Source organism: Pagrus major, chromosome 18 (genome assembly GCF_040436345.1).
Source record: "Pagrus major chromosome 18, Pma_NU_1.0".
Taxonomy (NCBI): Eukaryota; Metazoa; Chordata; class Actinopteri; order Spariformes; family Sparidae; genus Pagrus; species Pagrus major.
Genome location: NC_133232.1, coordinates 33,611,944 through 33,624,295, shown reverse-complemented (window position 1 = coordinate 33,624,295; position 12,352 = coordinate 33,611,944). Strand labels below are relative to the sequence as shown.

Sequence of the window (12,352 nt, the reverse complement as noted above, 5' to 3'; positions counted from 1 at the left end):
TCACTGGTTTCGTACTCACAAATGTTGAAACGCAGATCAAACTGTGGTCGCTGCCTTGGTAGCTTTCTTCACTTCCACCTCTTCATATAAAAGTCAAGTTATAAAATTGTAATTTAAACGTGATGTAACATGTTTTTAGAAATGTCAGTATGGTGTGAACGTGTCAGTGTTAGCAGAAACATTAACCGTCAACATTTTGTCCTGGTGACTGGGCTGTTACCAAAGGCAGTTTATCTGACTACTCAATCACTTCGCTGATACTCTTGTCTCACAGTCTGCCGAGTCGGGAGACGTTAGTTTTATAGGAAGGGGTGGGGAGGAAGGGGAATGGTGGCTGGTGACAAGAGAGATTTACCAGTAAATTTATCGTGGCCCACTGAGCTCCCTCCCTCTCTGGTTGTACAGTGGACTACCAGGTCTCTCAACTTGGTCTTCGTCCCTTTTGTCCAGTAAACTACAAGGTCCACGAAATTCTCTCTCCCTTGTGGGCAATTTGTAAAACAAACATACAACAGTGGATCGGCAGAGTGTGAGCAGTAGTTGCCCTGGTAAACACACCACAACGACTGGCTTTCACAGCTGCAGTGTCTCTGGGCTCGTTAGGTAGAGCAGACAGGCCGGGTAGCGGAGTGGCGGCAGGGCAGCCCACCTGTCCACTCTACCTAACAAGCTCAGAGACCCTCTGAAGAGCAGCTCCAGAGGATGAATAATCCAGACAGGAGCAGCAGAAGACAGAGAGAAGCTGAAGAGGTCGGTGTGTTTACCCGTAAAACTACAGCTTATAAACCACCAAAAGCAGACATCACCAGAGCTACTGTGTGAGTTAACAGTTTAAGTTGAGCACAGAGAACGTAACAAACAATGCCAACCAATCAGAGACAGAGTAGGGCAGGTCTTGCAAGAACATGTGTGTGTGTGTGTGTGTGTGTGTGTGTGTGTGTGTGTGTGTGTGTGTGTGTGTGTGTGTGTGTGTGTCCTATGTGTCAATCTACCTGAGTGCAAGGTAGCAGTTAGAACGTGGTATGGAGTTTCACTGATTTGGGAATTTTCCCAAAAAGAAAGTGGAATGGATTCGATAATGAAGCACATAATAATTGTGAGCTAAGTATGTTTTTGCAAAACCACAGACAAGTTAAAACTGAAAGTTCCTCTATGTTGCTACTTCATGTTTGTTTTGGTTGTGTGGTATTATATATATTATGTATAATGTATAATATTATGTATTTATATTCCCTCTTTATGTTTTCATGCACTGTGTTTTCTTGCTGAGCCACATTGGAGAAATAGTAACACAAAGTTGAATTTTCATAGGGCTTTAACTGAACATCAACATTTAACACTCACACAGCTTTTGATCAATTTGTTTTAATCCTCAGATTTCAAATACAGACAATCAATTCTTTCAACTAATACAATAAAAGCAGAAATCAAATTGTTTGAAAGATATGTAATGAAAAAGTTATAGACTTTAATAGCTCTGTTAAAGTTTGTGAGTATTATTTCTTGACTTAAGTCAGCCAGGGCAAGTAAATGCAAACACATAATATAATGCAATGATCAATATACAAGCATGAAATATAAAGAGCGTGTGCTGCAGGATGGTTTATCATGAAACACCTCAGTCTCATTATAGTTTGAAGGGAAGCCACGTTATTTATTAACACTGTCAGTCAGCCAGTACTGTAAACCAACGATTCACGGGATTTCATGGACACACTTTCACATTCAGCATCTAACTTGAGAATACACACTTTCTTCAGTCTTCAACTCTTTCTTCATACGTCCTCTTGTAGCTTTCCGTCCAGTTAAATGCAACGCAGCATAGTTCAGATCATCTCCACCTTCCATCTGTGCAACAGATAAAAGGCTCTTTAGACAGTATAGTTATGTTTTTATGCAGAGCTGCTGGTAATTATGTTTGTAAAATAGCAGTACTTACAATATCACGTACTGGTTGGCTGGAGTTGTCATTTCTTGGTTGTGAAGGTATGCCTTCTATTCCTGACATTCAATAAAAACAAGAGCATTTTGTGCAAAATCAGATTTTTCCATAAGGATCCTCCACTGATTCAACACATTTCAATCATCTACATTATAAGAACTTTTGAAGTCATACAATTGTAGTACTAAAATTGTAGGTTCAGTCAACAACACTTACCTTTAACTTGTTCACATATTGATCCTGAAGTTCGGCAACAGATGAAAACAATATTTCCAATCAGAGAAATGACCAAGCAGATTATTGCTATCACCAGAGCAATACATTCAGGACTCATTCTTCGCTCTAGACAACAAAGAGAAAAACTTACCAGTCATGATGTTATTAAAATGTTATGAATACCAGTATTAAATACAGAATCATACCAGTTTCCACTTTAGCTCCATTTCCAAACAGGATCTCTCCACATGTGGCCACAGCACAGTAGTAAGTTCCAGCATCAGAGGAGCTGACATTCTTAGAGAAGTGATAAACGCAACTTTTCTGAGTGTCAGATCTGTCTTCACATTCATCACGTCTGTTTCCATCAGTGTAGAGAATGTTTGGATGAGATTTATCTGATCCGACTCTGAACCAGAACACACTGTGATCCCCTGGACAAGTTTTAGTCTCAGAGTCAGAGAGGACTGAACACTGGAGAGTCTTCAAGTCTCCTGGACGGACTGGATCAGAGGCTGTCGGCCGCTGAACAACAGCGTAGGTGGATGTCCTCTGAGTGTTTCCTGTGTGATGCAAAACTGTGTTAAATGCATGTTTAAAGTTCAAATTAATCAGAGCTTAACACATTTAGTGACAGTAAGTCAGTTAAGTTAAAGACCATTTACACAATGAAGCTGAAAGTGGTTAAAGTGACTCCAAAACATTGCAAAAGAAAAATAGATCACATAATTACCTTTTAATGACAAATAGGTTCCACTCCAAAAACTCTTATTCCAGAAATTGACTGCACAGTGATACATTCCCTCGTCTTCTTCAGTTGTTCTCAAAATGGTCAGATTACTAATATTCTTCTCAACTTTCAGATCCAATCTAGAGGCAGAAAAATCTGGTCCGTACGCAGGGTCCGTATGTTTCATAAGTGTTACAATTAATTTTAGATTAACTCCGACACTCTGCTTGTACCAGTAAAGAGGTTCACTGCCCAACTCATCAAAAGGCAGAAGACATGTGAAGGTCACAGCTTCACCAAGTTGAACTGTGGTCACTGGAACCAGTGCATCTAAATGAAATTAAAACGTACAATGGATGAATCAGTAAATGACAATTAGAGTATAATGTAAAAACATAAATAAGATAAAAGATAATCACACTAACCACCATACTCTACATCTAGTTTACATACAGATACTTAAATGAGAAAATATAATGGTCATGATTCGACAGCACTTACATCCTTGATGAAGGAGAAGCAGTGTAACGCAGAACACGATCATCTTGACACTGACTTTATTAGGAAGCTTGTTTGTATTTCAGAGAGTGAAGGTGGTGACGTGGTCAAGACGCTCAGACCATCTAATGCTTCTGATTGGTTATCACAGAATATACATTCAAAGTGCATTTCCTGCCACATGGGTGTTGTCCTGCTCTGTGTGGAGCATGTTACCTCTCTTTCTCACGCACTCACTATTTGATGTTAATAAAGGTTTTTCCACTGCATCATGCTGCCTCCTGCAGCTGCAGTTGTCCCCTCACCACCACCACACTCACATAAACACATAATACACACACACATGCACACCAACATACTCTGAGTGAACATATTAGCAAGAGTTTATCGCTACAAAACCCACTTGCTACAAACAGGCCTGAAAACGTCCCGTGGTCACTGGTTTCATACTCACAAATGTTGAAACGCAGTTACAGACTGTGGTCGCTGCCTTGGTAGCTTTCTTCACTTCCACCTCTTCATATGAAAGTCAAGTTATAAAATTGTAATTTAAACGTGGTGTGACATGTTTTTAGAAATGTCAGTATGGTGTGAATGTGTCAGTGTTAGCAGAAACATTAACCGTCAACATTTTGTCCTGGTGACTGGGCTGTTACCAAAGGCAGTTTATCTGACTACTCAATCACTTCTTCACTGATACTCTTGTCTCACAGTCTGCCGAGTCGGGAGACGTTAGTTTTATAGGAAGGGGTGGGGAGGAAGGGGAATGGTGGCTGGTGACAAAAGAGATTTATCAGTAAATTTATCGTGGCCCACTGAGCTCCCTCCCTCTCTCTGGTTGCACATTGGACTACCAGGTCTCTCAACTTGGTCTCCGTCCCTTTTGTCCAGTAAACTACAAGATTCACGAAAATCTTTCTCCCTTCTGGGCAGTTTGTAAAACAAACATACAACAGTGGATCGGCAGAGTGTGAGTTGAGTTGCCCTGGTAAACACACCACAACGACTGGCTTTCACAGCTGCAGTGTCTCTGGGCTCGTTAGGTAGAGCAGACAGGCCGGGTAGCGGAGCAGCGGCAGGGCAGCCCACCTGTCCACTCTACCTAACAAGCTCAGAGACCCTCTGAAGAGCAGCTCCAGAGGGTGAATAATCCAGACAGGAGCAGCAGAAGACAGAGAGAGAAGCTGAAGAGGTCGGTGTGTTTACCGTAAAACTACAGCTTATAAACCACCAAAAGCAGACATCACCAGAGCTACTGTGTGAGCTAACAGTTTAAGTTGAGCACAGAGACCGTAACCAACAATGCCAACCAATCAGAGGCAGAGTAGGGCAGGTCTTGCAAGAACATGTGTGTGTGTGTGTGAGTGTGTGTAAGTGTGTGTGTAAGTGTGTGTGTGTATGTGTGTGTCCTATGTGTCAATCTACCTGGGTGCGAGGTAGCAGTTAGAACGTGGTATGGAGTTTCATTGATTTGGGAATTTTCCCAAAAAGAAAGTGGAATGGATTCGATAATGAAGCACATAATAATTGTGAGCTAAGTATGTTTTTGCAAAACCACAGACAAGTTAAAACTGAAAGTTCCTCTATGTTGCTACTTCACGTTTGTTTTGGTTGTGTGGTATTATATATATTATGTATAATGTATAATATTATGTATTTATATTCCCTCTTTATGTTTTCATGCACTGTGTTGTCTTGCTGAGCCACATTGGAGAAATAGTAACACAAAGTTGAATTTTCATAGGGCTTTAACTAAACATCAACATTTAACACTCACACAGCTTTTGATCAAATTGTTTTAATCCTCAGATCTCAAATACAGAATCAATTCTTTCAACTAATACAATAAAAGCAGAAATCAAATTGTTTGAAAGATATGTAATGAAAAAGTTATAGACTTTAATAGCTCTGTTAAAGTTTGTGTGTATTATTTCTTGACTTAAGTCAGCCAGGGAAAGTAAATGCAAACACATAATATAATGCAATGATCAATATACAAACATGAAATATAAAGAGCATGTGCTGCAGGATGGTTTATCATGAAACACCTCATTCTCATTATAGTTTGAAGGGAAGCCACGTTATTTATTTACACTGTCAGTCAGCCAGTACTGTAAACCAACGATTCACACGATTTCATGGACACACTTTCACATTCAGCATCTAACTTGAGAATACACACTTTCTTCAGTCTTCAACTCTTTCTTCATACGTCCTCTTGTAGCTTTCCGTCCAGTTAAATGCAACGCAGCATAGTTCAGATCATCTCCACCTTCCATCTGTGCAGCAGATAAAAGGCTCTTTTAGACAGTATAGTTATGTTTTTATGCAGAGCTGCTGGGAAATATGTTTATAAAATAGCAGTACTTACAATATCACGTACTGGTTGGCTGGAGTTGTCATTTCTTGCTTGTGAAGGTATGCCTTCTATTCCTGACATTCAATAAAAACAAGAGCATTTTGTGCAAAATCTGATTTTTCCATAAGGATCCTCCACTGATTCAACACATTTCAATCAAAATTAAAAGTGAATACAGTTGGAAATCATTCATTACTGAGATTGTGTAATGTACAAGGAAGAAAATGAAATTTGGTGAATTAAATTGTGCTGCATGTTCGATGATACATTAATTAATAATGTGAAAAATGACAGATATTTACTGAAATGTTTGTGTGATGGTAATCTTTCTACATTATAAGAACTTTTGAAGTCATACAATTGGAGTATTAAAATTGTAGGTTCAGTCAACAACACTTACCTTTAACTTGTTCACATATTGATCCTGAAGTTCGGCGACAGATGAAAACAATATTTCCAATCAGAGAAATGACCAAGCAGATTATTGCTATCACCAGAGCAATACATTCAGGACTCATTCTTCGCTCTAGACAACAAAGAGAAAAACTTACCAGTCATGATGTTATTAAAATGTTATGAATACCAGTATTAAATACAGAATCATACCGGTTTCCACTTTAGATCCATTTCCAAACAGGATCTCTCCACATGTGGCCACAGCACAGTAGTAAGTTCCAGCATCAGAGGAGCTGACGTTCTTAGAGAAGTGATAAACGCAGCTTTTCTGAGTGTCAGATCTGTCTTCACATTCATCACGTCTGTTTCCATCAGCGTAGAGGATGTTTGCATGAGATTTATCTGATCCGACTCTGAACCAGAACACACTGTGATCCCCTGGACATGTTTTAGTCTCAGAGTCAGAGAGGACTGCACACTGGAGAGTCTTCGAGTCTCCTGGACAGACTGGATCAGAGGCTGTCGGCCGCTGAACAACAGCGTAGGTCGATGTCCTCTGAGTGTTTCCTGTGTGATGCAAAACTGTGTTAAATGCATGTTTAAAGTTCAAATTAATCAGAGCTTAACACATTTAGTGACAGTAAGTCAGTTAAGTTAAAGAACATTAACACAATGAAGCTGAAAGTGGTTAAAGTGACTCCAAAACATTGCAAAAAATAAATCACATAATTACCTTTTAATGACAAATAGGTTCCACTCCAAAAACTCTTAGTCCAGTAAATGACTGCACAGTGATACATTCCCTCGTCTTCTTCAGTTGTTCTCAAAATGGTCAGATTACTAATATTCTTCTCAACTTTCAGATCCAATCTAGAGGCATTAAACTCTGGTTCGAACGCAGGGTTTGAATGTTTCTCAAGTTTCACAATTAATCTCAGATCATCTCCGACACTCTGCTTGTACCAGTGAAGAGGTTCTCGGTCCAACTCTTCAAAAGGCAGAAGACATGTGAAGGTCACAGGTTCACCAAGCTGAACTGTGGTCACTGGAACCAGTGCATCTAAATGAAATTAAAACGTACAATGGATGAATCAGTAAATGACAATTAGAGTATAATGTAAAAACATAAATAAGATAAAAGATAATCACACTAACCACCATACTCTACATCTAGTTTACATACAGATACTTAAATGAGAAAATATAATGGTCATGATTCGACAGCACTTACATCCTTGATGAAGGAGAAGCAGTGTAACGCAGAACACGATCATCTTGACACTGACTTTATTAGGAAGCTTGTTTGTATTTCAGAGAGTGAAGGTGGTGACGTGGTCAAGACGCTCAGACCATCTCATGCTTCTGATTGGATATCACAGAATATACATTCAAAGTGCATTTCCTGCCACACGGATGTTGTCCTGTTCTGTGTGAAGCATGTTACCTCTCTTTCTCACGCACTCACTATTTGATGTTAATAAAGGTTTTTCCACTGCATCATGCTTCCTCCTGCAGCTGCAGTTGTCCCCTCACCACCACCACACTCACATGAACACATAATACACACACACACATGCACACCAACATACTCTTAGTGAATATATTAGCAAGAGTTTGTTGCTACAAAACCCACTTGCTACAAACAGGCCGGAAAACGTCCCGTGGTCACTGGTTTCATACTCACAAATGTTGAAATGCAGTTTCAGACTGTGGTCGCTGCCTTGGTAGCTTTCTTCACTTCCACCTCTTCATATGAAAGTCAAGTTATAAAATTGTAATTTAAACGTGATGTGACATGTTTTTAGAAATGTCAGTATGGTGTGAACGTGTCAGTGTTAGCAGAAACATTAACCGTCAACATTTTGTCCTGGCGACTGGGCTGTTACCAAAGGCAGTTTATCTGACTACTCAATCACTTCTTCGCTGATACTCTTGTCTCACAGTCTGCCGAGTCGGGAGACGTTAGTTTTATAGGAAGGGGTGGGGAGGAAGGGGAATGGTGGCTGGTCACAAAAGAGATTTATCAGTAAATTTATTGTGGCCCACTGAGCTCCCTCCCTCTCTCTGGTTGTACAGTGGACTACCAGGCCTCAGAACTTGGTCTCCGTCCCTTTTATCCAGTAAACTACAAGATTCGCGAAAATCTCTCTCCCCTGCTTGTAAAACAAACATACAGCAGTGGATCGGCAGAGTGTGAGCCGTAGTTGCCCTGGTAAACACACCACAACGACTGGCTTTCACAGCTGCAGTGTCTCTGGGCTCGTTAGGTAGAGCAGACAGGCCGGGTAGCGGAGCAGCGGCAGGGCAGCCCACCTGTCCACTCTACCTAACAACCTCAGAGACCCTCTGAAGAGCAGCTCCAGAGGATGAATAATCCAGACAGGAGCAGCAGAAGACAGAGAGAGAAGCTGAAGAGGTCGGTGTGTTTACCCGTAAAACTACAGCTTATAAACCACCAAAAGCAGACATCACCAGAGCTACTGTGTGAGTTAACAGTTTAAGTTGAGCACAGAGAACGATACCAACAATGCCAACCAACCAGAGGCAGAGTAGGGCAGGTCTTGCAAGAACATGTGTGTGTGTGTGTGTGTGTGTGTGTGTGTGTGTGTGTGTGTGTGTGTGTGTGTGTGTGTGTGTGTGCATGTGTGTGTGTGTGTCCTATGTGTCAATCTACCTGAGTGCAAGGTAGCAGTTAGAACGTGGTATGGAGTTTCATTGATTTGGGAATTTTCCCAAAAAGAAAGTGGAATGGATTCGATAATGAAGCACATAACAATTGTGAGCTAAGTATGTTTTTGCGAAAAACCACAGACAAGTTAAAACTGAAAGTTCCTCTATGTTGCTACTTCACGTTTGTTTTGGTTGTGTGGTATTATATATATTATGTATAATGTATAATATTATGTATTTATATTCCCTGTTTATGTTTTCATGCACCGTGTCTTCTTGCTGAGCCACATTGGAGAAATAGTAACACAAAGTTGAATTTTCATAGGGCTTTAACTAAACATCAACATTTAACACTCACACAGCTTTTGATCAATTTGTTTTAATCCTCAGATCTCAAATACAGACAATCAATTCTTTCAACTAATACAATAAAAGCAGAAATCAAATTGTTTGAAAGATATGTAATGAAAAAGTTATAGACTTTAATAGCTCTGTTAAAGTTTGTGAGTATTATTTCTTGACTTAAGTCAGCCAGGGCAAGTAAATGCAATCACATAATATAATGCAATGATCAATATACAAGCATGAAATATAAAGAGCATGTGCTGCAGGATGGTTTATCATGAAACACCTCAGTCTCATTATAGTTTGAAGGGAAGCCACGTTATTTATTAACACTGTCAGTCAGCCAGTACTGTAAACCAACGATTCACGGGATTTCATGGACACACTTTCACATTCAGCATCTAACTTGAGAATACACACTTTCTTCAGTCTTCAACTCTTTCTTCATACGTCCTCTTGTAGCTTTCCGTCCAGTTAAATGCAACGCAGCATAGTTCAGATCATCTCCACCTTCCATCTGTGCAGCAGATAAAAGGCTCTTTAGACAGTATAGTTATGTTTTTATGCAGAGCTGCTGGTAATTATGTTTGTAAAATAGCAGTACTTACAATATCACGTACTGGTTGGCTGGAGTTGTCATTTCTTGCTTGTGAAGGTATGCCTTCTATTCCTGACATTCAATAAAAACAAGAGCATTTTGTGCAAAATCAGATTTTTCCATAAGGATCCTCCACTGATTCAACACATTTCAATCATCTACATTATAAGAACTTTTGAAGTCATACAATTGTAGTACTAAAATTGTAGGTTCAGTCAACAACACTTACCTTTAACTTGTTCACATATTGATCCTGAAGTTCGGCAACAGATGAAAACAATATTTCCAATCAGAGAAATGACCAAGCAGATTATTGCTATCACCAGAGCAATACATTCAGGACTCACTCTTCGTTCTAGACAACAAAGAGAAAAACTTACCAGTCATGATGTTATTAAAATGTTATGAATACCAGTATTAAATACAGAATCATACCAGTTTCCACTTTAGCTCCATTTCCAAACAGGATCTCTCCACATGTGGCCACAGCACAGTAGTAAGTTCCAGCATCAGAGGAGCTGACATTCTTAGAGAAGTGATAAACGCAACTTTTCTGAGTGTCAGATCTGTCTTCACATTCATCACGTCTGTTTCCATCAGTGTAGAGAATGTTTGGATGAGATTTATCTGATCCGACTCTGAACCAGAACACACTGTGATCCCCTGGACAAGTTTTAGTCTCAGAGTCAGAGAGGACTGAACACTGGAGAGTCTTCAAGTCTCCTGGACGGACTGGATCAGAGGCTGTCGGCCGCTGAACAACAGCGTAGGTGGATGTCCTCTGAGTGTTTCCTGTGTGATGCAAAACTGTGTTAAATGCATGTTTAAAGTTCAAATTAATCAGAGCTTAACACATTTAGTGACAGTAAGTCAGTTAAGTTAAAGACCATTTACACAATGAAGCTGAAAGTGGTTAAAGTGACTCCAAAACATTGCAAAAGAAAAATAGATCACATAATTACCTTTTAATGACAAATAGGTTCCACTCCAAAAACTCTTATTCCAGAAATTGACTGCACAGTGATACATTCCCTCGTCTTCTTCAGTTGTTCTCAAAATGGTCAGATTACTAATATTCTTCTCAACTTTCAGATCCAATCTAGAGGCAGAAAAATCTGGTCCGTACACAGGGTCCGTATGTTTCATAAGTGTTACAATTAATTTTAGATTAACTCCGACACTCTGCTTGTACCAGTAAAGAGGTTCACTGCCCAACTCATCAAAAGGCAGAAGACATGTGAAGGTCACAGCTTCACCAAGTTGAACTGTGGTCACTGGAACCAGTGCATCTAAATGAAATTAAAACGTACAATAGATGAATCAGTAAATGACAATTAGAGTATAATGTAAAAACATAAATACGATAAAAGATAATCACACTAACCACCATACTCTACATCTAGTTTACATACAGATACTTAAATGAGAAAATATAATGGTCATGATTCGACAGCACTTACATCCTTGATGAAGGAGAAGCAGTGTAACGCAGAACACGATCATCTTGACACTGACTTTATTAGGAAGCTTGTTTGTATTTCAGAGAGTGAAGGTGGTGACGTGGTCAGGACGCTCAGACCATCTAATGCTTCTGATTGGTTATCACAGAATATACATTCAAAGTGCATTTCCTGCCACATTGTGTCCTGCTTTATGTGAAGCATGTTACCTCTCTTTCTCACGCACTCACTATTTGATGTTAATAAAGGTTTTTCCACTGCATCATGCTGCCTCCTGCAGCTACAGTTGTCCCCTCACCACCACCACACTCACATGAATACATAATACACACACACACATGCACACCAACATACTCTCAGTGAACATATTAGCAAGAGTTTGTTGCTACAAAACCCACTTACTACAAACAGGCTGGACAACGTCCCATGGTCACTGGTTTCATACTCACAAATGTTGAAACGCAGTTTCAAACTGTGGTCACTGCCTTGGTAGCTTTCTTCACTTCCACCTCTTCATATGAAAGTCAAGTTATAAAATTGTAATTTAAACGTGATATGACATGTTTTTTTAGAAATGTCAGTATGGTGTGAACGTGTCAGTGTTAGCAGAAACATTAACCGTCAACATTTTGTCCTCCTCCTTGAACCGACACCTTACCGTGGTGGAGGGGTTTGAGCACCTGAATGATCCTAGGAGCTATGTTGTCCGGGCCTTAATGCCCCTGGTAGGGTCTCCCAAGGCAAACAGGTCCTAGGTGACAGGTCAGACTAAGAGCGGTTCCAAAGCCCCCTATGACAGACATTACAACAAGGACGTGTACGTCGCCCGGAATGGCGTCACCGAGGCCCCATCCTGGAGCCAGGCTCAGGGTTGGGGCTCACAGGCGAGCACCTGGTGGCCGGGCACAGCCCGAAGGAGCGACATGGGCCCGCCCTCCAATAGGCTCACCACCCGCAGGAGGGTTCAGAAGGGGCTGGTGCGGTGCGATTTGGGTGGCTGTCCTTGGCGGGTGCCCCGGCGACCCAATCCCCGGACGGTGACTCTAGCCATGGGGACATGGAATGTGACCTCGCTAAGGGGGAAAGAGCCTGAACTGGTGCGGGAGGTTGAGCGCTACCGGCTAGAGATAGTAGGACT

General features: G+C 40.6%; 3 protein-coding genes across 3 annotated transcripts; all 3 read right to left on the bottom strand.

Moving 5' to 3' along the window:
• Window positions 1–1,725: 1,725 nt before the first annotated feature.
• On the bottom strand, window positions 1,726–3,432 carry LOC141013067 (uncharacterized). The gene is made up of 6 exons (XM_073486605.1): window positions 3,390–3,432; window positions 2,892–3,218; window positions 2,365–2,721; window positions 2,159–2,284; window positions 1,940–2,001; window positions 1,726–1,848 (listed from the first exon to the last, which is right to left on the bottom strand). The coding sequence occupies exons 1-6, from the start codon at window positions 3,430–3,432 to the stop codon at window positions 1,726–1,728; spliced, it is 1,038 nt and encodes a 345-aa protein (XP_073342706.1).
• Window positions 3,433–5,542: 2,110 nt separating this feature from the next.
• LOC141013553 (uncharacterized) lies at window positions 5,543–7,415 on the bottom strand. The gene is made up of 6 exons (XM_073487306.1): window positions 7,373–7,415; window positions 6,875–7,201; window positions 6,352–6,708; window positions 6,146–6,271; window positions 5,758–5,819; window positions 5,543–5,665 (listed from the first exon to the last, which is right to left on the bottom strand). The coding sequence occupies exons 1-6, from the start codon at window positions 7,413–7,415 to the stop codon at window positions 5,543–5,545; spliced, it is 1,038 nt and encodes a 345-aa protein (XP_073343407.1).
• A 2,135-nt stretch (window positions 7,416–9,550) lies between these two features.
• Window positions 9,551–11,257, bottom strand: LOC141013720 (uncharacterized). The gene is made up of 6 exons (XM_073487548.1): window positions 11,215–11,257; window positions 10,717–11,043; window positions 10,190–10,546; window positions 9,984–10,109; window positions 9,765–9,826; window positions 9,551–9,673 (listed from the first exon to the last, which is right to left on the bottom strand). The coding sequence occupies exons 1-6, from the start codon at window positions 11,255–11,257 to the stop codon at window positions 9,551–9,553; spliced, it is 1,038 nt and encodes a 345-aa protein (XP_073343649.1).
• Between the last annotated feature and the right edge of the window lie 1,095 nt (window positions 11,258–12,352).